General features: G+C 35.2%; 1 protein-coding gene and 1 long non-coding RNA gene across 4 annotated transcripts; one reads left to right on the forward strand and one right to left on the reverse strand.

Annotated features, from left to right (window-relative positions):
* Positions 1 to 2,653: 2,653 nt before the first annotated feature.
* LOC121319862 lies at positions 2,654 to 9,465 on the reverse strand. Of its 2 annotated transcripts, none has more exons than XR_005950757.1 (5): positions 9,412 to 9,465; positions 7,464 to 7,495; positions 6,444 to 6,539; positions 5,869 to 6,010; positions 2,654 to 4,315 (listed from the first exon to the last, which is right to left on the reverse strand). It is a non-coding gene; the product is annotated as an uncharacterized LOC121319862 (long non-coding RNA). The 2 variants fall into 2 exon arrangements; XR_005950756.1 differs by having other exon boundaries at positions 6,444 to 6,565; positions 9,412 to 9,447.
* On the forward strand, positions 4,336 to 24,483 carry LOC121319861 (protein kinase C theta type-like). 2 transcript variants are annotated; one of them, XM_041257759.1, is made up of 19 exons: positions 4,336 to 4,945; positions 9,194 to 9,327; positions 9,434 to 9,576; positions 12,764 to 12,963; positions 13,410 to 13,470; positions 14,640 to 14,802; positions 15,285 to 15,316; positions 15,397 to 15,482; positions 15,953 to 16,082; positions 16,205 to 16,314; positions 17,685 to 17,805; positions 18,471 to 18,622; positions 19,471 to 19,644; positions 20,007 to 20,098; positions 20,653 to 20,715; positions 20,944 to 21,082; positions 21,256 to 21,444; positions 22,017 to 22,145; positions 24,132 to 24,483. In XM_041257759.1, exons 3-19 carry the CDS (start codon positions 9,459 to 9,461, stop codon positions 24,309 to 24,311), a joined length of 2,139 nt encoding a protein of 712 aa, XP_041113693.1. In that variant the 5' UTR covers positions 4,336 to 4,945; positions 9,194 to 9,327; positions 9,434 to 9,458; the 3' UTR covers positions 24,312 to 24,483. The 2 variants fall into 2 exon arrangements, with proteins under 2 accessions (XP_041113693.1, XP_041113692.1); XM_041257758.1 differs by lacking the exon at positions 4,336 to 4,945 and adding an exon at positions 6,055 to 6,469.
* Positions 24,484 to 24,718: the final 235 nt, after the last annotated feature.

Raw genomic sequence — 24,718 nt, forward strand, 5'->3', positions numbered from 1 at the left:
TAAGAAAAAGGATCTTGTTATGTTAGCCTACATAGAAGGCAATGGAGCATCAGCAAGCTCTGGTTATTTTCAAAAAGGTTAAAACTTTTCTTGGGCATATCAGGGTCCTTTCTGATCCAATGCTGTTAGCAATATCAGTGTCAAGGGTGATTGTTTGAATGACAAATGGTACAGAAAGACAATATCACACAATTAAATCAAAATACAATCAATTATTAAAGGCGGGAAATGTGTTTTTGTTTGTAACTGTACTATCACATTTTGCAAATGTGTGCACAATTAATTCATATACATTCAATAATAATGTCTAAAATCTGTTTGTCATACACTGTACAAAAAAGCTTATTTTAAACCAAACAAAAAATATAGCTAGATTGAAAAATTGTGCTTGTCACGCAATACTGCTGGATTTCATTGTGAAATCGGAATAGAAAACAGTTGGCATGTGTAGACCGATATGCCGTTAGATGCAGACTATAAAACAGACAAAATGCTTGATGATAAATCTTTCTGTTATAAACACTTACATACAGGTAGCCTGAAAGACACTGGAAAATCTTACAATACTCAAAAAGGTTCCATATGAATTTGACATTTTCATGAGAATGTGGCTTCCCTGCACATGGTAATGTCAGTGCCATCTTCTGTCTCTTACAAGCGCAACAGAGGCAATGTCCCATGGATGAGAGTGTCCTGAAAGTGTAATTTAGTACATATTTCATATTATACATATTTCAATTATTTAGAACACATATTGATTTGGACCAATCAGAATACATAAAATAGCATGTGTTCTAAATAAATGTAAATGACCTACGTATTTTCTATGTCGTGGTCTGGTCATTTTACAGTAGTACCTAGTCATGCCAATGTAGACACTAGTAAGAACTTTGTATTCACAGCGTAATTACAAGAGTAGCTAATCACCTAATCAATAACATCTATTCAGACATGAAACACACTTAAAAACATTGCAAATATGGCAACAAAAGATTTTCTACTATGGTGCAAATAAAGATTTGTTGAGTGCTGCCCGTTTAGAGTTACCAGGCGTCCCAGGAAAACTGAGATTGCCCCAGTTTTCAGACCTGATTGGTTTTTTGTGCTCTTTGTACTCACTTTATTTTTAAGAAGTACTGTACAAAACTATACCAATGAATTGTTGTGATCCGCAATAATTGCACCCGCTGTTTAACTTTTAAATTAGGTAGGTTATTATTATACAGTTGTTTTAACTGCTTCAGAGTTGCTACGGAGTCAGTGAATTGAATAATAAAATGTGTGTCCCGGTTTTTCACTCTGGTGACCCCGTGTCAACCTCTTGACAAGACAATGTTAACCATGGCGCCTTTCAGTTTGTATAGACAAGGTACCCAGACATTTTTCTTATTGAATTATTATTATTTCCAGTTGTATTCATATATCGCCACAAACTGGTCAGAAATGGCAAAACAAATGTAAGGCGATTTTCAATTGGATAATGTATTACACTTACTATTTTCTTTCAATTCCATTGCTCTTATTTCATTTTCAGAGATCTGACTGGCCAAATTAATATGCCTAATAATTCAAATTAGATCACATACTAAATTAAAATTAGAATGTGTTCTAAATATTTAAAGTGTGTACTAACTAAAGTGTGTTTCATACTTATAGATACATTTTTTATTTTTTATTTATACAGAGAACCACTTGGTAAATTTCATCAGTAGTGAAATGAACCCAAGCAACAAACAGACCACCATACAATAAAGGCATGGGTGTGTATAGTAAAAAGATCCTAAAAAGATTTAAATGCAAAATGCAAGTTCTGATTATGAGTCACACTTGGAACATGTATCTTGTATAATTAATAACAGATTAGGAACTGTTTTTCTTGATTATTCAGACCTTTTTTATTTTTGCACACCAATTCTTCCCTTCTAAGCAGGCTGAATACAATGTACAAAAGAGCTGCCAGACTTACTTTGGTAAAGGCCTATATATTCACAGTGATGCAATATATACATGATTTATACAAATATATACATATAGAGAAAAACCTTGATATAAGACACCTTGCAAGTAAGTCCACTTTTTTATACTACATTTTACAAAGTAAAGTCATCAGTAAAGCCTCAGTGATTTAAAGTGATTTAACCTTTCAAACAGGCTGTAAACTACCAAACATTTTGCATAAATGAAAACTAAATAACTAACTAGAATGGTTAAAATAGTCAATAAAGTGCTAACCAGATTAATAAATTGGCTAAGTAAAGAATTTATTAAATAGTAGAAATCCTATGATAAAATTTGTTATATCAAAAAATCAAAGTATCTGTGGTATTAACGTTACCTTCATTCAGATGTAATTTAAAATTATATATATATATATATATAGATATTATATATATATAGATATATATATATATATATATATATATGGTGTGGTAGACACACATGTGTTGTGTGTGTGTGTGGTTTCATAGATCTAATATTAGTAACTATAGTCTTATCTATAATATATAGTATATATTATATATATATATAATATATATATATATATATTATACATAGTCATACATTTTTGTTTTACTCTTGTCTGGCAAAAACAAACCTATTAGTATTCCAAACTGATCAATGCTGTTTTAACAAGTCAATAACCACGCTGTGATGCATATAAACACTGACTGGGCTGTCTAAAAAATCCCACTCTCCAAATGCTTTTGAGAGGATTATGGAACGTATGGAAGATCTATGAATGTTAAAATGAAATGCAAATATACAAGGTGATTAGAACGTAAGTTTACTACACCAATGATATGGTGCGTTGATGTGGTAAACTTACTTTCTAATCACTCTGTAAATATATACAAAGAAATGAACCAAGCATATTGATTCATTTTCAAAAGAAGCACAGCAAATTGTTGCTTCATTCAAATTTTCACTCTAAACAGTTAAGAGAACAAATGTGTTTTACAGTTTCAACACCAATAACTTTTGTCTTTTACTAGCGTGATCTAAATATTGGTGTGCACTTTGGCAAACAAAGCATTATTTTACAGATAAAGAAACTGCAGACTCCAATAAGTGCAGCATCATTACTTATAGTTTCTGGAAGCTAGAAAGCAAGTAGTGATATGTATAGTGATAAGAGTGATTTTTTAACAAAACTTAGATGTAGGCTTTAAAAGTAATTAAAATATCCTGAGAAGCAGATCCTCTGATGTTTCTACATTAAAGAGCTTAATCAGTGTGCATTTCTTTTAGTTTTCTGTGTGGGTGGTCATCAGAGATCACACACAGGAAAGAAAATAGGATAAACTGAAGCAATATTTTCCAAAAGAGGCAGACTGAAAGCTATATAAAGACTTTTTTCCACACCTCACCATCCACTGTGTCACTTCCATCTTAATATGAGCTAACTGTAATAGGAACCCTAAAACCGTTTAGGTGTCATATCACCCGTTCAACTTTCAGTGTTGGCCTCATATAAACATTGAACTAACAGAATCTTCCATTCGTAAGAAAAAATACAAAACAAAATATGTTTATTATACTTGACTTCTGTTGTATTTTACATATAAACTTGTTTCAACATTATAAATATTATCATATTACCAAGCTGTGGTAGGCAGTGTAAATAATGTAAATATTAGGGTTAACAGCATGTCATGGGGAAATGTACAAGAGTTCCATTCTGCTGCTGGCATGTCGCATGCCTGCTTAATATTCAAAGTAAAAATTGATAAAACGTCTCCTGTTTATTTCTTTATTTTTAAGTACAGTTTATATAGTTTTGCTATTGGGTTTAAAAAAAATACCCTGCTTTGTTGGTCATCTTTGATTGTAAAACACAGTAATATAAAAACTGCCTAAGAAAAAAGGGATTGGATCAAGGCCAAAATAATGTTTTGGTGAACATGGGATTCACAAAACTGGATGAATTCAGTTCCAAAATGTAGTTAAGATAGGACCGTTTCACACATAGTATACTACCACAATGGTAAAGCACAAAACATGTCGTTTTCCTTTTAGCTGAGATTTAAAAACAGGGATCAGTATGGCCTGGCCCAGAGGCAGTGTGCGCTACTACGTGTTAAACTTCACTATGACCACAGATAAATAAATAAATAAATAAATAAATAAATACTGTTACTGCACGATACTGTGAAACACCCACACATCACTACTTACACCAACTCTAGTGAGGGCTGCGTGTTTATCTTGGTGCCAGCCCTGAGTATGGAACCAGAATGTAAAATCTAAAACAAAAAAACACACAGAGAATCCTCTGGGGTTTCCTTCAGGGCTGTTGATGTTAAATAGCAGGGTTCTAGAAAAGAGAAAACACAAAAAATGTTATTGGGAATATCACCTTTCACCATTCATTAAAGCAGGTACTGTTATTTTCTCACACATCATTTTTTTTTGGTATTGTTTTAGGTTACTTTATGAACCAAGCATGGTGCAATACTTTTGGTCATAGCTGTATATCTCTGTTATCTCTTGTATAGCATTGCTTTGGTGTGTAAAAAAAAATTACCGTTTCCTTCCTATTGAGATGGACAAACTGAACTGGCCTGGGAAACAGATTGGCACATAGATTGTCAAATAGTACACTGGACCAAACTGCTGTGTTTTCTAAACAGTGTAATTTAATAATTAGCTAAACAAACATTCTGTGTCCAGTCGATTGACATTTCTGACAAAAACAGGCAAACAGTATTCTCCCCACAGCTAAAGCTCCAATTAAATAGAGAGGCGTGATTATATTCAAATATGGTGGGCGGGAAGTTCATAGAGCAAGTACAGGGATGGTAAAATTCTGAGCTGATGCTGCCTGTTTATGTCTTGAGCATTTAAACAAAATAAAAACATTGCAACGACATTCGTAAGGGTGATCCATTTATTTGTGATAAGATAGAATAGCGTTCTATTTATTAGATAAGCATCGGATCCAAAGGTAAGAATTTTTGCTCTATTCTCTACACGGCTTACTTTAAAAAGTGTGTTGGTTAATTTATTGCGCGTTTCGGTTGCTGATAAATATAATAAGCCAAACGAATAATTATATTATTATATTATTATAATTATTATTATTATTCTGATTATTATTTTTTGTAAAAAAACATTTTAAACTTTGAACTTTGAACCGTATATACTGATTTTCTTGTCATATATGATTTTTGAAACTAGTCCTTTTTTTTTTACTAAATTTTTACTTTTATTTATTATTATTATTATTATTATTATTATTATTATTATTATTATTATTATTATTATTTATTTTATTTATTTATGTATTTTACTTTGTATTTTTGAAGAATGATTGTTGGTATCACAACATAATATGACTATGCCACATCTTCAATAAAACCCTTGTTTGCATAATGGAGAAAGTACAATCTAAATTATGCAATCCTTGAATTAGAGGGTATACCTGGAAACCTACAAACATGTTCACATCAGCCTTACATTTAGATTTACTCTACCACTGCTCATAGTTATTCGAGGTTATTTATGTAATACATGTAATACCTGAAATACTCTGCATCATACAATACTGTAATTGCATGCATCATACAATGCTGTAATACTGTGCACAATACAATACTGTAATACTGTGCATCATACAATACTGTAATTGCATGCATCATACAATGCTGTAATACTGTGCACAATACAATACTGTAATACTGTGCATCATACAATACTGTAATTGCATGCATCATACAATGCTGTAATACTGTGCACAATACAATACTGTAATACTGTGCATCATACAATACTGTAATTGCATGCATCATACAATGCTGTAATACTGTGCACAATACAATACTGTAATACTGTGCATCATACAATACTGTAATACTATGCATCACTCACCTTTTAGAGTACAGTAATATTTCTTTTGCGTGGGTTCTTCATTGAAACATCATTAAAACCTCTAATTGTGGCTTCATACGTTACTTCATATGTGGCTTGATCAAGTTCGATCGTAAAACAACATAATGAGTTTGTCTCATACCTGAAAAACGATATGAGGTAACAGTTCCATACAGGGTTATATTAACACTGTATCTTAGTTGTATTTGTGACCATGATATTGACATCATATGGCTGTCACGTCCAGTGTCTTTACAATTTGTATTCTATGATTCCTGCAGTAAAGCTCCATTACAGATCAGTGATACAGATCCTGTTCACATATCCATTTTACTTTATGTTTACAAAGAATTCAGCCTAATATGACCTTCTTCTTAGAATATGCCTCCAGGGATGCTTTTATATTCACAAACAAATCCTATTTCTAGTTTTAATGCATTGGAATAATCTTATCACTGCATGTTTTTTTTTTTATAGTCACTACTGGCTGTTTGGATTGGTTTTTATAACACAGTTCCGTTTCGTGGAAAACATTATGTAGGGAGTTCTGTCATTCTTCGAAGTTCAATAGTCACCTTTATCAGGTTGATAGGGATCAAAGGTAAGTTGTGGTGTGTGTTTCTCATCCAGTGCTAGAGGCATTCCATTCTTGTGCCATAGCTCCTCCTATCCTTTTGGAAGACATAGTATACTGTACCTTTAAACAAAAACCATAAAACAAGTACAATCCTGAAGAACAACTTGTAAACCTTTCTCATAATCACTGGAATAAATACGCAGTCAAAAAGATGACTGAAGAATAAAGCCCTTTTTTTAATGGCATTTTTTTAAAAAGTGAATATATATAAAAAAAGCGATGTGATTGTAATTGTTTTTAATATACAACAGTTTAATAAAAACAATTTGCTGAATATTGTAGAAGCAAGTATAAATAAATAAGACTAAAATGGGTAGTGTCTTACAAAACCGTATTAGCACATGTGCTGCTATTGTTTGTCTAATACATTCACATGCAAACCCCATTTTTGCTTTTTCCTATTTAAAAGCTCTGTATAATTTCAAAGCTATACAGTATCTACCTCAAAAAATGTATGGAATATTTCACTCCGGTAAGGGAAACATTCCCTATGCTCGAATGAAGTGCAGGTTATCCAGGTACTGTAATTCAAATAATTTTCTAGCATAGAGAAAGTGCAGTTTACAGGGTTTACAGGAAAATTAATGTCACCCAGGTAACTGGAAATATGTTTACTAGCCCTAGATAAATTACATGTTTCTTTAAACTATTATATGAGGAAATATCAGCTTTAACAGGACTGGGGGTAACCTCATTTTTGGTAAACATTAATTTTTTTTTATTTTTTTTTAACAGAGTAATAATATTTCATAGTGGGTGTATTAGCTAGATCAACCAATTTAACTGTCTGTACAAAAAACTATCTGGAAAGTTATTAGTTTAATTACTTAAATAACATTATTTACATCTGACACTGTTTAGATCAATTGACTAGACCACATTATGTTTAAGAAATCTAAGCTAAAGACAGAAATGCGGATTTTCGTCTTCTGATCCAGGTCAACGTTGTGTAACTTACTGTAAGTTCATAGAGGAGAGCCCACCTGTTTGCTTTTTAAAAGTAAACAAAGAACAGGAAATGTGGTTAGCATACTAGCATTCAGAGCCTACAGGAAGTGCTGGGTTAATGTACAAGTTATCACAATAACAACATAGATGGTATATGATGCAATACAGCCTTAAAATCCATAATGTATGTATATGAAGGGCATGTTGGTAGCTATCATTTGACATGAAAACCTTTAGTTTTATCCAGAAATGTAATTTTTCAAGCCAATTGCTCAGTATGCCAAAAAACAAGGCCTTATTATTGAGTCGTCCCTAACACAAAAGCAGTGTGTTCATGGGAGATGTTGCAGGTGAGTTATACTATTTTTACCTACAGTAGAAACAGTGTACTAAGTGTTTTATAAGACATTTTATGGCTCCCCTGTCCTTTGACTTATTTAACATACTGTACAATACCTCAACACCTGTCCATATACTAGTCAAGAAAAGCCCCAGGGCTCAAGAAGCCCTCTGTTTATGTATAGACTTGTCTTCACATTAGAGTTTCAGAAAGCCTAAAAGTTTCCACTACCAGAAAACATGCAAATGAGTTTCCACTGAAGAGGCTGAGTTATGACTTTCGTGACTTTTCAAAGCTCAACATTAAGCAGTGCATATCTTCCCCAGACTGGTAACTTCTACCCTTGGGCAGGAAAACAAAAATAATAATAATACATTTTAAAAAATAACCTGTCCTATCTAGCAACAAAGTTTATGCTAACCAACAAAGTATGTGTTTTAGTTGTGTTTCTTTAAACATGCCAAGATGTTTTGGAATTTAACAGAACATCTGTGAATTGCATGCCAAGTTCCATTTTCACTGTTCTAACTGTTATGTTACAAATTTAATTTTAAATGAATTGTCTAAAGATGGTGCAAGGTGGGTTTGGACTGGAGGAATAGAGAACAGATGGCAGTTGCTATGGAGCTGCAGTGCTGTTGTTAGTTATGTGAGGCTACACAAAAAATGTGCCAGCAAAGTGATATGCAATACCATTAGCCATTAAATGTCTTTATATGAACATTGTTCTTAAAATGGGATCATAAATAAAACATTGCCAGTAAGCAAGTGGTTCTCACAACCGGTAACACTAAAAAAAAAGTGGTTGAAAACTGAGAGCATACCAATGAAACATCCTAATATTTATCTAGCAGACTTAATTTAAATAGCATAAAAACAAAACAGGTATGAACGTAAAACCAAAACTAAGACAGTTTCCACCAAAATGTAATCTTACATACTAAATAATACAGTTGTTGTACCGTGTCTCTTCTTTCAATAAATTAGGTGTGCTATAAAAAATATTATCTGTAGCAGAAAACATAACAAAAAAAAGCATGCAATGTAAATACATATGAAGTAGTTGGAAGCTAAGAAAACATGGCTACAGGGAAGCTAGAGTTAAAGATACACACATACCAGTCCTGAGTGCAGTTTAGCATTACAACCTATAAATAGGTCTTTGTAATTATTACTCAGTGTCAAGTTCAATTTCTTGCATGCAATTTTGCTTTAAATAACCCCAGTCTCTTTTAAATAGTAAGAAACATTTGAGAGAGATTTAATGCTTCTATTTTCTTTTTATAAAAGTGCTATATTCTAATTCTTGAATAATTTCAAGAACATGATTTTGCCTGCACTTGTCATTAGAATGGGTGCTGAATTACCTTCTCACGTGTCTGGTGACCTTACTTCCTTAGAGACAGCTGTGCCCTGTTAACAGGACTGCCTTCGCCTCCGTCAGTTAGAAAATCACAACTCTCACTTTTCAGCAAGCTACACCCACCATTGGCTGGCTCATAAAAAGCGAAACCGCCTGTCACTGTCTATGCCGGTGAGTGTTTTTTTCCAAATGTTTACTGTCAGTTAAAGATAAGATGTAAGTTATAAAAATAAGTATTTCCAAGTGTATACTCACAGTGCTTCTGACTTGCATGCAGGGTGTTGAGGCTTGAAGCTACAGAGATGTCTCCCTTTCTTCGAATTGGCTTCTCAAACTTCGAGGGAGGACCCCTCGAAGTGACCCAGCGGGAGGAGTTTCAGCCTTACTGTGCTGTTTACATGAAAGAAGCTGTTAAAACAGGTAGGACGTTGGAGGAGCAAGGCTACTGCATGTGGCTAAGGTGTTTTTTATTAGGCTTTGGTATGAATTATTCACTGGAGACCCCTAAATGAAAACAACTGAAAACACATTTTACAATCTAAGGAGAAACTGTTGTGATCACAAGGACTTGAAGTCATTTTACATCATTCACTGGAGACCTTTAGTTTGTTTTAGGGCGACGTTGGATTTTGTATCTCCTCACATTTTCTCACAGATATTCTGTTGTCAAATCAGGAGTGTGGGCTTGAAAAAGCTTTGTACTGGGTTTAACCTTGACTAGCCTAGTCCAGTCAGCTTTGTGCATCGGTTAATTTAAGTGTTCTGATGGTGGCGGTATGGATGCCTCTGCTTAAGTTTCTTGAACTAGAATAATTATTATTAAGTGTAATCTTTCACTACTATGCAGATGATATGAGATGAAAGGCAGATATGGTGTCTTAGTATTAGTGAGGCATAAATGAATGCAAACTGTCTAAAAATAAACTCAAAAAAGCCGCTATTGGTGGGTTCTTACAAAGTGTGAGAATATTGAGGCTTGTTATGGACCTGATCTGTGTTTTAATTCTCACGTTATCTCTGAGACAAAATATCCCTTTTTATCATTTGAGGCATTCCAAAATAAGTTGGAAAAGACGTTGGTGTTTATTACTTCTTGAATATATTATTATTGTACCTCAAATCCTTGCACCTTTGAGTTTAGAATTTAGTTTAATGTTATGTTTATTTCCTATAAGACCCTTAGTAGTCTTCAATGTTGTTCTCTTCAAGATTTCCTATCTTCCCAGCTGATCTTTGGGATCACAAAATGCTGATCTATTGGTGATTCTGAAGAGTCATCTAAAATCAGCTGTGGCAAGAGCTTTTAGTTGTTATCTCTCATCTTATGGAAACCCAGTTGAAATCAGGGAAGTCAACACAAATGAATATTTTAAATTGAGATTGAAACCATATTAGTTTTAGTGTTCTTATTGATTATAGTCACAAGTTTGTTAGTGATCTGATTGGATCTTCTTTATTTTAATACACTCTTGGATGCCTTGGCCAAAATGTGTACAGTAGTGTCTGTATATTGGAACAGATAACACTTTGGCTAAGAGAACAACCTTGTGGTGAAATTGATTTTTCCCATTGTAAATGCTCCAGCTAAAGGAACAGGAACTTCGCTTAAAAGAACACCTCTTTGGCGCCGATAGCGATTCATTCACAACTGATACAGTACTGTTTTGTAAACCTGATAACTCATCTTCATCAAATACAATCTTTTCAAAAGTGACTTGTCATCGCCAGCGTGTCTTGAGGCACACTTGTTTCATTGGCTAGTTTAGAATTCTGATTTCCACCAGTGAACCTCATCGCTGAATCAGACACAAGTCACTGAGCAATTTGGTATGTAGGGGTGCTGTGTTAATTTAGTTTGACAGTTAAGGCTGCTGCACACCAGAAGTAATGCGGCACGAGGAACTGTGCAGCGATGCGTCAAAAGGACTAGAACCTATACTTTCACACCAGAGTATCTTTCACACCAGAGGCGATGTGACGGGCGACGCAGAAGTGGCACCAGGGTGGCGCAAAATAAATTGGCTTGAATCCTATTTTTTGCGGTTTGACGCACATCAACTAGGACATTGAGCAATCAGAGAAGAGCTTCAATGGTTAGGCAGGGAGAAAACAATAATGGAAATATCCAGAGCTTTATGACAAAGGCCATTGCATTTATAAAGATAGAGATTTGAAAGATCATATATGGGACTCCATTTTGAAGGAACTGGATAAGCCTGGTATGTATGATTTATTGCTGTATTTGTTGAAGTACTGTCAGAGAAGACACTCATAATTTCCACATCATGTTGACGAATATGTACCAGTCTTGATCATAGTTTTATCAATTGCAATTTTGAAAAGTTGTATAGATCTGGCTAGATCTAGTTTCATCATCAACTCTGTGTCTCTTCTGGTGTTTATGGTCATGTCGCTGCAGAAATGTTTGGTCACCAATTTAAAAATCGCATCGCGTCTGGTGTGTGGAGACCTTTACTTACTTTATTATTATAATTTAACATACGCTATTGCTTTCCTCTTACTTATTCTGTTCATTTCATAAGTTGATGCCTGTGTGTCATGACAAGTAATAAATATGTATTTATTGACTGAATCAAGTTGTGTCTGGTCAACTTCGGTCAACTTCGTCTTAGAGAACACTTTGGCTAAGAGAATACTTCACTTGCTTCCTGAGGAGTGTTCTCTTAGCCGTAGACTACTACATTACAGTATATTGTCTTATATTTTATTGTACTGTAAGTTCACAGATGATGGGTTCATAAGTTATTATTATTATTATTATTATTATTATTATTATATTATTATTATTTATTATTATTATTAATTTCTTAGCAGACACCCTTAACTACGGCGATTTGCAATTGTTACAAAATATCACAGTACAAAGTATCACATTACAAAATATCACATTACAGAGTACCATATTACAGAAAAGAGCAGTTGTAAAATAAACTGGGCATGGATGAGTAAGATTATGTTTGCAGTTTAACTGTCTGGAAATCGATGAGTTTCCATTTTTATCTTGCATTCTTGCATTGCATTATGTCCCGAGCGCTGAACATGTAATTGGTGGTTTTAGATACCATAGTGCCAATAGTAAGATCGTATTTTCATTTTTGTGTGCTAGCATGCATTCTTTCTGTTATTCATATGGCATGCAACATTAACCACATGACTTACAATCAATAGGACATATCTAAAGAAATAGTCTTGTCTCGTGACCAGACCACTAACAGTTATGTTGTGCTGTTTAGAATTGGAAAAGTCAGTTACAGTACATTGGTTCTTACTGAAGATGTGAGTTATATGGCTTTGTTTACACAAGACAACACAAACATCTGTCACTGTAGTTTCCATTACCAGAAATGCAATGTATTCCACCTGATTGCATAAAAGAGGTTTGTGGGTTCCCTATTGGCACATCAGTGGCTCACCTAGTACAGTCAGCACTGGTCTGGAACTTTCTGGTTTGAATCCTGGTCACGCTAAGTTGCTGATCTTGGCTTTTTCTCCTCTCATAAGCAGCTATTGTGCAGTTTGTTTTAAGTTGTGAAAACTGGACTGCATTTTAAACTGATATTTTGGGTGTCTTCTTTGTCTATAACAGAGAAAGGACAGATCTATAAGCAACAGAAGCCAACGATGTACCCTCCCTGGGACACTACCTTTGATGCGCACATTAATGAAGGTCGGATTATGCACATCGTGGTGAAAGACAAAACCATGGAACTGCATGCGGAGACCACAGTGGAGCTGAACAGCATGGCAGCAAGGTGCATGCAGAAGAATGGGAAGGTGGAGGCCATGGTGAGAGTGTGTGTTGAGGTTCTATAGTTGCGTTGATTGCAAAGAGAAAGACCACTTGGGTGTACATTGCGCTTTTCAGTTTTATACTTCAAATCTCCAAGGCTTTTTTTGAGAAGTAGTGATGGAATTCATTTAAATCGGGGTTTGATTGCTTACTTTTAACATATCACTTTTGAGACATCTTTATGAAACATCAGTAATATGCACAGCCTTGGTTATGCTATCAGTCCTTTACCAAAGTGTTTCAGATCTGCTCTTCTAACCATCATGAACTATCTTGCTGCATGAAGATTCAACTGTCATATATAACAGAATACTTTATTTTACATAAATTAAACAGTCATGTATGGGATGATTTCTCATCCATTTTTGTGAATATCATTCAGTATTTAATAAGATATGTAAAGTATGCATCGCTTAGCCCTGTCTTTTGTTTTTAAATCTAGCTTGAGCTAACACCATATGGACGAATGTTGATGAATGCCAGGTACTTTCTGGAACAGAGTGGTAAGTTACAAAAGGTATTGTTTTTCATTTGATTCTGATAAGGGTGAATGTCAATACAGTCAATGTATTCAACTAGTAAATGCCCTGCATGTTGACAGCATATTGTATTTCTTTCCAGTTTAATGAAGCAGATATGTTTTTAGAGTGAAATATATTTAATATAAATATAATTAGCTGTCCTATGTTCACCAGCAAATCCTGAGGTGTAAAATAGACATAAAAAAAAAACTGTATTTGGGGTTAGAAGCAGCTATATAGTCTGTTTCATTGTATTAGAGCACATTTTAACGGTCATCCATAAATTGTATTTTTATTTGTATCTTCAGTTTGTCTGGATATTGGAAGCTTTCTGTAGTCCATTAATGCCCCCCCCCCCCCCCCCCACCACCACCACCACTACTACCACTCTCCACAGATGCTGAAGAAATACAGTAACATTAATCATATCACAGCTATGTAGCTATTGCAGCTGTCTGAGAGGCATTTGAAGAACTGCTAGTCAGTCATTCCTTTTACTGCTCCCCTGTGCTATTGGACTTAAGCAAGAAGCTACATCAGCAGTGCTGAGTAACAAACACAAGGGGAAGTATGTTGTGGAATGTGTGTGGGCTGAACTGTACACCACTGGTCAGTGACTTGTCTGGGACAGCCTCTTCTGGAAACAGATCAACTGCAATATTTGTAGTTTACACTTCTAAAAATACATTGAACGACTTTAGTTGATCTGGAAAAAAATAGCTTGAAAACCATACAATTTGAGACCCTGTATGTTACGCAACGTAACATAAAGAATCACAGCATGCGTGATTATAACATTGTATATCAACATGTATATACATATACTAATAATATATATATATAATATATCATATATATATATATATATATATATATATATATATATATATATATATATATATATATATATTCATTTTTTTTTTTTTTTTTTTTTTTTTTTTTTTACCATAGTAAAATGCTTAAAGTTATTTCATTTTACGCTCACCCAGAAGCTTGTTGTGTGCATGTTATATGCATTGTCTATTAAATGGGGCTGTTGAAATCCTAAACCATGTTTGTCAGGATGTATTTTACCAGCGTGGTTGTTCTTCAGGCTGTCCAAGGCAGCCCTGTGTTTAGCATTTCACCTCATTATGTTTTTGCTTTCCTAGATGCTAAAGGTCAGTCTGAGACTGAGAGCGAGAGATTCTTCACATTGCACCAGCGCAGGGGGGCCATCAAGCAGGCCAAGGTGCACAAAATCAGGTTTCACGAGTTCATCGCCACCTTCTTTCCTCAACCTACATTCTGCTCCGTTTGCCACGAGTTTGTTTGGTAACGTACCATACCTTTTAACATTTTCAAGTAAATACAAATTAATACATACATCACCTCGAGCGCTATTATATCAATGTAAGACAGAAAAAAATAACTTTGAAAGCCATGGTTTATATTCACATGTGGACTGCTATTATTTCCTGAAATCAAAGTCATCTTAATAAAAATTCATTTACATAAGTCACCACTGTGTGTAGTACAAATGATAAATTAGATAAAGTCAGGTTATATATGATAGGGCACAGATTCTGAGGTGCCATATCATTACTGCTTCCCACCTACAGCACATAAATTATGAGATGTCCTTGCAAATTAATTAACAAAAAGATAAGCTGCTGTTTGTGACAATGGTGATTGCAAGCCTGCGTTCATTTGTTCATGTGTTTCTAAATAAAACTGTATGATTCTGAATGAAAGAAGTAAACAGCCAATGATAAACTCAGATATGTGTAATAATGTGTAGGTATTGTTTTTTTCAGGGGTCTAAACAAACAAGGCTACCAGTGCAGACGTGAGTAGATTATTTTAACTTAATATATATTTGTTAACATAAAAAACACTGTTTAAGTAACTGTATTTTTTTTATTACAGAGTGCCATGCTGCTATTCATAAAAAATGCAAAGACAAAGTGATAGCCAGATGCACAGGGACTGCAGTCGACAGCAAAGAAACAAAGGTATGAATCATTCATCTCATTTATATGTGTCTCTGTGTGTGTGGGGGGGGTTCTAAAAGATCCACAGAGAGAGTGAATTCTGTTTCATTGTGGACGGGTTTGTGGCCTACTTATATATTGCCAAAATGGATCTCTGTTTTCTTCTGGTTGTGAAATTAGCCGCATGCTTCCCAAGATTCTAGCACAACAGTAATTTCTATACTGAATACTTCCCCTCCTGCACATGTAGGGACTGAAATTACTGGAATATGCCTTACAAATGTGAAATGTGTTTTTAAATGGTGTTTTTCATGTATGCCATTGCATTGACTGAGGCAAACAAAAATGTCTTTCCTTGGTTGTTTTTCTTTTTAAAAATCAACCGTAAAGTTATATTTTGTACTGAATCCTTTACATTTGTGAATGCATTTTATTGCTGTGTGTGTGCTAGTCTGAATATTTTACATTTTTGCTTCTTTTTTTTTTCTCAGATGCACAAAGAGAGGTTTAAAATCGACATGCCTCATAGGTTTAAAATCTATAACTACAAGAGCCCGACATTTTGTGAACACTGTGGAACGCTTTTGTGGGGGCTTGCAAAACAAGGGCTGAAGTGTGAAGGTGAATGTTTCCTTTTTCCAGCGCGTGTTTGACACATTTTATCAGTATTCTGCCATTGGTTTCTTATTTACCAGGGAACAGACATGCAGCTAGATAACACCCCCTTCCTTTGTGCTTTATAGAATGTGGAATGAACATTCACCACAAGTGTCAGAAGAAAGTGGCAAACCTGTGTGGAGTCAATCAGAAGCTTATGGCAGAAGCACTAGCTGTGATTGAGAGTGCACAGCAGGTATGCATTGAGCCCAAACTGCTCTGTATCTTACACTGATGAGGACACTAGCCAGAAGTGTATTTGACTCAGTTTCATATACGTTTTAATAATAAATTAAACACAAAGCAATGGTGTACCATTTTAATGAGCAATATAGTAATTTACAGATACAATGTGAAAACCATCACATGCTGTATGAACTAGAGAAGTTGTCTTATATTGGCAGTAGTCTTTGAGAGGCTAATGACAATAATACTCCTGCTTTTGAACTTAAACTTGAACTTAAACTTGATCAGCTGGAAACTAAAGCTTTTATAGATCTCCAAGCTAAGTCTTTGAAATAACTGCTCCCTCAGTGAAGCAAGTCTGTGTTGCAAGAGCAGCTGTTAGTCTATTGAAAGACTGTGATATTTAATCTAAGGCTATTCTGTTTAGTAGAGTAATATCTAAATGGGGTTTTGACAAGAGACGCCAGATTGGTTGTGTACTAGTTACTGTTGTGACTGACGCGTTATTAAAAGTCATTAATGTTTTCCTGGGATATCTCTGTTCTATAATGTACAATAGTATTCAAGACCACTTGTACCTTTTTGTAAACTTGCCGCATCACAAACTTTTTGAACCTAGATAAGCCTCTGTAGATTCTCCAGCTGGCTGTCAATGTACTGCTGATGATGCACTGAGATATAAGAATGTGCTTTGCTATTCACCATCGTTAAAGAGATGCTGAGCAGTACAGAGATTAAGGTCATGTTAATGATATCACGTATCCATTTGTGTCAGAACCACTAGGACAGACAAGAAACAAATGTAGCAAATGTTATAGCTGCATTTACTATCCTATTCAGTTTCAGTCTGATCAACAAGGTGGAAATGCAGACACAGGCTAACAATGAATGTGACCCGTAATATACACTGTTCAGGAAATGTATGCAATTACATGAGAGAACATTATTAGAATTGTATCATTATGAGATTAGTATCATTATTTTAAAAATTTATCATTATTAGAGTCGTATCATTATTAGAATTGTATCATTATTAGAGTCATATCATTATTAGAATTGTATCATTGTTAGAGTGGTATCATTATTAGAACTGTATCTTTATCAGAGTTGTATCATAATTAAAATTGTTCTTTATGTGCAGTAGCACTGTTGATGCACTGAAGCATCTCAATGCACTGCAGCATGTTTGTGAATGCAACAGGCAAATGTGCCAGCTGTACAGAACTGAATGTATTTCAGTTCCAGTTCCACACAGCCTGACTAATTAAGTACCAGTGCCCTAGACAAGGAAGTGTCTAGTGCAACAACTAGGCTTGATCTTAGTTTTCAACAACACTGCCTTGGTATAAATTAAAAAGTGATTTTTCTTTTTTTATCAAGGCCAGGTGTCAGCGTGACAGCGAGTATATCACCAGGGAGGGGCCTATTGACATCAACCTACCAGGTATCCTCAGAGGGCCGTCGGGTGTTTTGCAAGCACCCCATGAGTCTATAAAAAAAGGTAATACTGCACAAATACATACCTACAACTGTTGTAGCTTCATATAGATGGTGAAGTTCTGGCCCAAGTTTTACAGCAACACAGCTGCTTATTTTATTGTGTTACATGTTCCCATGTGTTGCTATAACTACATTTCCCATCATCCTCCTGCTCACTGGTAAATCCATCTCAGTTACATATGTGAGCAGGAGGATGATGGGAAATGTATTTCTGATAGGTCCATGCGAGTACATGGGAAGCCATCTTGAGGCAGGGAATGCAATTTAGAAATTTTACAAAGTGGTCAAAATGTAAAAAAAAATTACAACAATACACACACATTACGTAAACAGTTGTAGCAACACAAGGGAACATGTAACACAATAAAATAAAAAGGTCCTTATCTACCCTTTAAGAGTGATATTCCTCCTACTATAGATCCAAAAAAATTGTAAAGCTCTGGTCCAAATATGTTTTGACTTTTGCAAATCTCTATTAAAGATTTCTTGTATAAAGAGCTGTCTGCCTCCAGTGACCTCTTTCATAGAACTAATTGTAGTTTTCAGCCAAGACATTTCTCTGTTGAATGCTATCATCAAATGATTCAAGCTGCTCAGATTTATTCACATGATTTTGGTGGGTTTAGTCTTTTTTTTTACCCTGCTGTTTGTTTTTTCTTCTTCCAGAAGTCCAGGGGATTGCATGGGAATGTCCCTTACAAAAAAAAATGCCTGAACCAGAGTGTCCAACATACGCAGTGCCAAGGAAAGAGATGCATAAATATACCATTGACGATTTTACCCTACACAAGATGCTAGGAAAGGGCAGCTTTGGAAAGGTAATTACTTAAGCACTGTCAGAGTCTTGTCAGAGCTCTTCTTTTAGTAACACCTACAAGGCAGTGTGTATTAATCTTCATGTAAAGGAAAACAAGTGTTTAATATGCAAATTCTGAATTAACACACATGCTTTTACTTATTAACCTTTTAATTGCACAGCTAAACAGGGTCTCCATTCAGCCAAACTATCCAACAAAGTTGTGGCATAATTAATATTTAGTGGGAAATGCATTTGATCATCATTCCATTTTTCAAAAGAAATAAAACTCCTGTGTTGTTTGGGTAGTTTCATGTCTGCTGCATTTGAAAATAGAAAATAGATGACTAAGTATACAGGCATAGTTTGAAACTACCCAAACAACGTAGGAGGTGTTTTTAATAAATGAGAAATATAAAATAACAACAATAATTCATACAGTGTAGTCCCTTGCTGATACAGACACTATTATGCCATACTTTCTGATATGAGACAAAACGTTTGTCCCCCAGTAATATCCAGTTAAGTGTGACGCTAGCTCACTGTTAGTTGCATGATCCAAAGAAACACTGGGAAAAAAAAAAAACTGTTATACTGACACCAAGGTCAGGATGAAAGTAAATGGAAGAACAGATACAAGTAGCCTACTTAAATCAACACAATGTGAAAACCAACACACACTCTATGAACTAAAGAAGCTGACTTATATTGGTAGTGCTCTTTGTGAGGCAAATGATACTCCTGCTTTTGAACAGTGTGTTGACACCATTGCCTGGTCATTTTTGTGAGGTAAGTGTAAGTGTGAGGTCCCAATGTGTGTGTCGCAGAACTTGAGATAAAGTCTTAACTGCTTCTTATTTAACATCACAGGTGTTTCTTGCAGAACTGAAGTCGAAAAATCAATTCTTTGCAGTGAAAGCGCTGAAGAAAGACGTCGTGCTGATGGACGATGATGTGGAATGTACCATGGTGGAGAAGAGGGTTCTCTCTCTGGCATGGGAACATCCCTTTCTGACACACCTGCACTGCACATTCCAAACCAAGGTTGGTTCTCTGATAGAAATGCCCTTTCAGCAGCTTATTCATTGAGTTAATAGTGTGCTACTAACTCCAGCCCTCCATATAGACAGCAAAAGAAGTTAGTAAAGACATATGTAGTCTGCTCTGAGACTTCTGAATTGATGGCAATATGTAATAGATTAGATTAAATATTTTGTTAGCTTGTTGCCAATTTAACATTAATTTGCATTTACTTTAAATATTCTACTGTGTTCTTTCTTAATTGCTGTAATTGGTATGCAAGATGGGATTGAAACATTTCATTATTTTTTGAGGCTATTGATGCTGCAGTATTTAGTGTACAGTAATTAAATGTTAAACAGCTAGACAATTTCTTCCTGTAACAGGAAAACCTTTTCTTTGTGATGGAGTATTTGAATGGTGGGGACCTCATGTTCCACATACAGAACTGTCATAAATTTGAGATACCAAGAGCTAGGTAAGGCACTCATATGTTTTTAATTTACATTGTATTATTCATCTTCTGTTTAATAGAGTCAAGTATGTTCAATTAGTCTAAATGGCAGAGGATCGAAATATCACTTGTCTTTAAAAATTAAAGAGTGTAAGTTTGTTAGATTATGTCTGTTAAACATTTAAAAAGAAAAAACTGAAGAAAAAGCTTCAATGATTTAAATTGTATAAAGATCCGCTGCAGTTTAGTCCTGGTTCACTAATCAACTGGAATATTGCTGCTGACTTAGTTTCACTACTTTACTGCTTCCAGAGAAAATCTACAGGTTTTATTTAAATATCACATTTGTTTCTCTCTAAATAAGGTGCTTCAACCAAAAGTTCTAGGGTTAGACACAAGCGTGCTGGCGGAAAACACAATAGTTTTGTGTGGGAACTACTTCATGAGTAATCGCCCAGATAATTGAAAATTGTAAAAAATAACTTGTTGAACACAGGAGGCAGCCACTGTGGGCAACATTGTTTATCTGAGTTTCTGGCTTTCTCATTTCTGTCCTAACATTTTACCTTATTTTTCAGATTTTATGCTGCAGAAATTGTTTGTGGTCTCCAATTTCTCCATTCGAAAGGCATAGTATACAGGTACAGTAGTCTATTTGTATACAACTTGCATTCTTTGACTCTGAAAGCAGAGTATAGGCAACTATCGAATTGGAAAACGGTAAGTATATGATTCAGTGTGGTACACATATAGTTACGACTTGCAGATTTAAGGGTAGCACTGTAGCACCGCAGTCATTAAAGGTACCTAGCGCTTCAATGTGCTTCGGTGATGGCTGTCATAAAATACTCCTTCTCGCTGTTATTCAGGGACCTGAAGTTAGACAATGTGCTTTTAGACAAGGATGGACACATAAAGATAGCTGACTTCGGGATGTGTAAAGAAAACATGTATGAAGAAGCACGGACCTGCACCTTCTGTGGAACCCCAGACTACATTGCCCCTGAGGTAAAACTTTACAGGGTGACTACCAGGCCAGTCATGGTTTGTGGTAGTCATGAAACAAGTGGACTTACTGTTTGATTCTCTAAGTTTAGATTTTTTGTTTGTATGTATGTCTGTCAAAGACATTGTATAACACTTTTGTGCTTTGCTTGTTGTGTTTTGCCTGTTTCGTGTAGATTCTTTTAGGACAGAAATATGGGAGCTCAGTAGACTGGTGGTCATTTGGAGTCCTGCTGTATGAAATGTTGATTGGTCAGTCACCTTTCCATGGCAACGATGAGGAAGAACTGTTTCAGTCAATCCGCACTGACAACCCTTTCTACCCACGATGGCTCCCTAAGGATGCCAGAGAGATTCTAATCAAGGTACAAAATGAGGGGATACCAAGTGTTTTGTTGTGTTACTGGTTAATTAATATATAGTAACATATTTATAAATGAATACAAAGGTATATTGAAATAAAACTTGGTCTCATTTGTTTTAGAATTAATTTGCCATATCTTAACCAATAAGATTAACATGTTAGTGAGCTAGCTATTAACTTTTAGCCAAGGAGGCTGTGTGGTCCAGTGGTTAAAGAAACAGAGTTGTAACCAGGAGGTGCCCAGTTCAAATCCTATCTCAGCCACTGGTGTGACCCTCCTTGTGTTCTGTCTTTCAGGTGGGATGTTGTTGTAAGTGACTCTGCAGCTGATGCATAGTTCACACACTGTAGTCTTGTTTCTTGTGAAGCACTTTGTGATAGTGGACCACTATGAAAGGCTCTATATAAAGATTAATATTAATAATCTAAAACAGTGTCCTTGAGCAGATTTACTAAAAAAATAATAATAAATGTACTTGCCCACCCTTATTTTGTATTCAGTCATATTGTAATTTGTCTGCTGTGTTGTATTTGCATAATGAAGACACATTGACAAACTCTCCCTGTTTGCAGTTATTTGTGAGAGAGCCTGAGCAGAGACTGGGTGTGAAGGGATCCATTCGCCAGCATGCGTTTTTCAAAGAAATCAACTGGCAAGCACTTGAAAACAGGGAAATCAAACCTCTTTTCAAACCCAGAGTGGTAAGCTTCTAAATATTTCCACAAACATTACAAAAATTAATTGTTTCTGATTTAGCAGTATGCATGGTACAACTCATGAGAAACAAGGGCTACACATATCTCCAATGCATTTCCACCATGCTTTAATTAACTCCTATAAAACTAAACCCAAACAACAATGTTATGTATTTCCAGTTCTCTTAAGCACTCTCAGTGTGTTTTGTATCACCTTTTTGTAACATGTGTTCTCCTTTCCAAAAGAATAGGAGTTAATTAAAGAATGGAGGAAACATTTTGAAAATAAGGCCCAAGGTGTGTCAACCAATATGGCTTACAGTTTAGGAAAGGCCAGATCCTGTGTTTACATTTGTCATCAATAGGGTACCCAGGTCTCTGAAGTAAAATATCAAATGAATACTTTTGCCAAAGTCAGTACAGGAGCTCATGTAATCAGTTTGGTGTCTTTAGTTCTACAGTATCTGAAAACGTGAGTGAACATTCATTAACATGATTTATCTATTCAGGGATACCGTGATTATTAGTCAACAAGCAGAGGTGTCCCACTCCCAAGCACCACAAGCAGACCCTGGGCTGGTTAAGGCTGATTAGCTCAATAGCATACAGAGATATTGTAAGATTATTTATCGTACAATTTTCTGAAAATAAAACTAAAACAAAACATTTGAAAATGCCACATAAACTGCAAGCTTGATTTATTTAGTGAAACTCAGCTTAAAAAAAAACACTTAAAGTTCTATGAATAGGGCTCTATAATGCATGCTAGATGTTTGTGTGGTCATGTGAAAATGGACATTAATGTACTCTGGTAGGTGTCTGTGTTATAATCAAAAGGGTTTGCCTGAACACCATTTATATTTAAAACCCTGGTCTTTAAAAGCAGTCTGTGACATTTATCAGGATAAGCTCATTGCAGACCCAGCAGGACATAGACTATGTTCAGTGTGCATTGAATTAATTATTTACTTCTGTAAAGAGGTGCTTTCTCAGCAGGTAATGAATTTTCCTCTAGAACAGGTGGTCAGATATTTCAGCCCTGTCTGTGTACAGTATAACTTTTAGAATCTTCACTAACACATAGGGTGGTGAGTGGTGAGAAAAAAAAAGCTGCCCCACAGTTTTTTTGTACCACTGGCATTTTAGTTTTGGTTTTCTTGCTTGTTTTGTAACTGGTATTCCCTTTTCCTGGGTCAATATATAATTTCACTTCTTCACCACTTGTATTGCCTTGTAGAACATCTTTGGCTTCTGCCCAGTTACTGTCTGAAAATTGTTTCTCTACAAAATATCAAGGAGTGTGGCAAGTGCTTGTGTTTTATTTATTTTCATTTTATTCTTATTTTACTGAGACATGACTCTCTTCAGCCTAGAAAAAAAAAATGTAGTACAAAATGTAGATACCATGCACCGACAAGAGTTCTAGATGCTTGGAATAGTTTAAAATCTGAAGCAATTATATTTAGAACTCTAAGAAAAGAAAAACACAGGCAAGGCACAGCACGTCATGTTAATGAGTGTTCACTCACATTTTCAGATCCTGCAGAATTGTAGATAGTTGCATGCTTTGTTTTCTCAAGCGTAAAATCCCATTTATTTAAATGCAACATTCAGTTGAGAACTGTAATCTGTGAACTAACAATTTGGGATTTTGTTTAACAATTATCACCCCTATCCGCACATTACAAATAGACACACATAGTCACAACCTAGGGTCACATTTCTGTAATCCAAAGATTACAATCTTTTTTTTTTTTTTTTTTTTTTTTTTAGGGGGGGGTGACATCTTAATTCTTTAAAGGTGTAGGGGACATGCAGGTGATCACTAAAAAATACTAAAACAAATCTACATTGAATCTGGGTCATGCTGTAGATTTTGTTTAACATGTAGCTGAGAACGTGTTTGATATGCAGATTCCACATGGCATAGAGGCGCCAGAGGTTTGTGTGGATTGGCTGAGATTGCTGACTCTTGTTGCGCTTGGTTTTCAGAGATCCCCAGATGACTGCAGTAATTTTGATACAGAATTCTTAAATGAGAAGCCGAAGCTCTCTTGTGCAGATAGAACCCTCATCAACAGTGTGGATCAAACCATGTTCAGCAACTTCTCCTTTGTAAACCCCAGGATGGATAGGCTTAAGGTTCAGTGTATCCCTGGATCATCAGAATAAGACATTTCTGACCGCAGATGCAATATTTGATACTTACTGAGATGGAATAAAAGGGTACAGCTTTAGACTTCTTTTTTTTTTTCATTTTACCATTGCAGAGTGTTATATGTATATGCCATTATGTAACATAAACTATTTGTCATTGTGGTAAAAATAAAAGGGGGGGGGGGGGGGGGGGGGGGGGCTGAATGATATGTTTAAATCATTCTTATTTGGCATTGTGATGGACTGAGCATACTTTGTATTTCATAATATATTGCCTTGCTAATTAAGTATGTTGTGTTTGCTGAGAACCCATATATCGCAAGGCCATATCTGGACAGGGAGCTATTTTGCTTAAGTGAGGTTGCTTGATGTTTACAGCTCAACAGTTGAAGAATACATCATTGTTAAGTAGAGAACTGCTT

This window comes from Polyodon spathula, chromosome 8 (genome assembly GCF_017654505.1).
Source record: "Polyodon spathula isolate WHYD16114869_AA chromosome 8, ASM1765450v1, whole genome shotgun sequence".
Classification (NCBI taxonomy): domain Eukaryota; kingdom Metazoa; phylum Chordata; class Actinopteri; order Acipenseriformes; family Polyodontidae; genus Polyodon; species Polyodon spathula.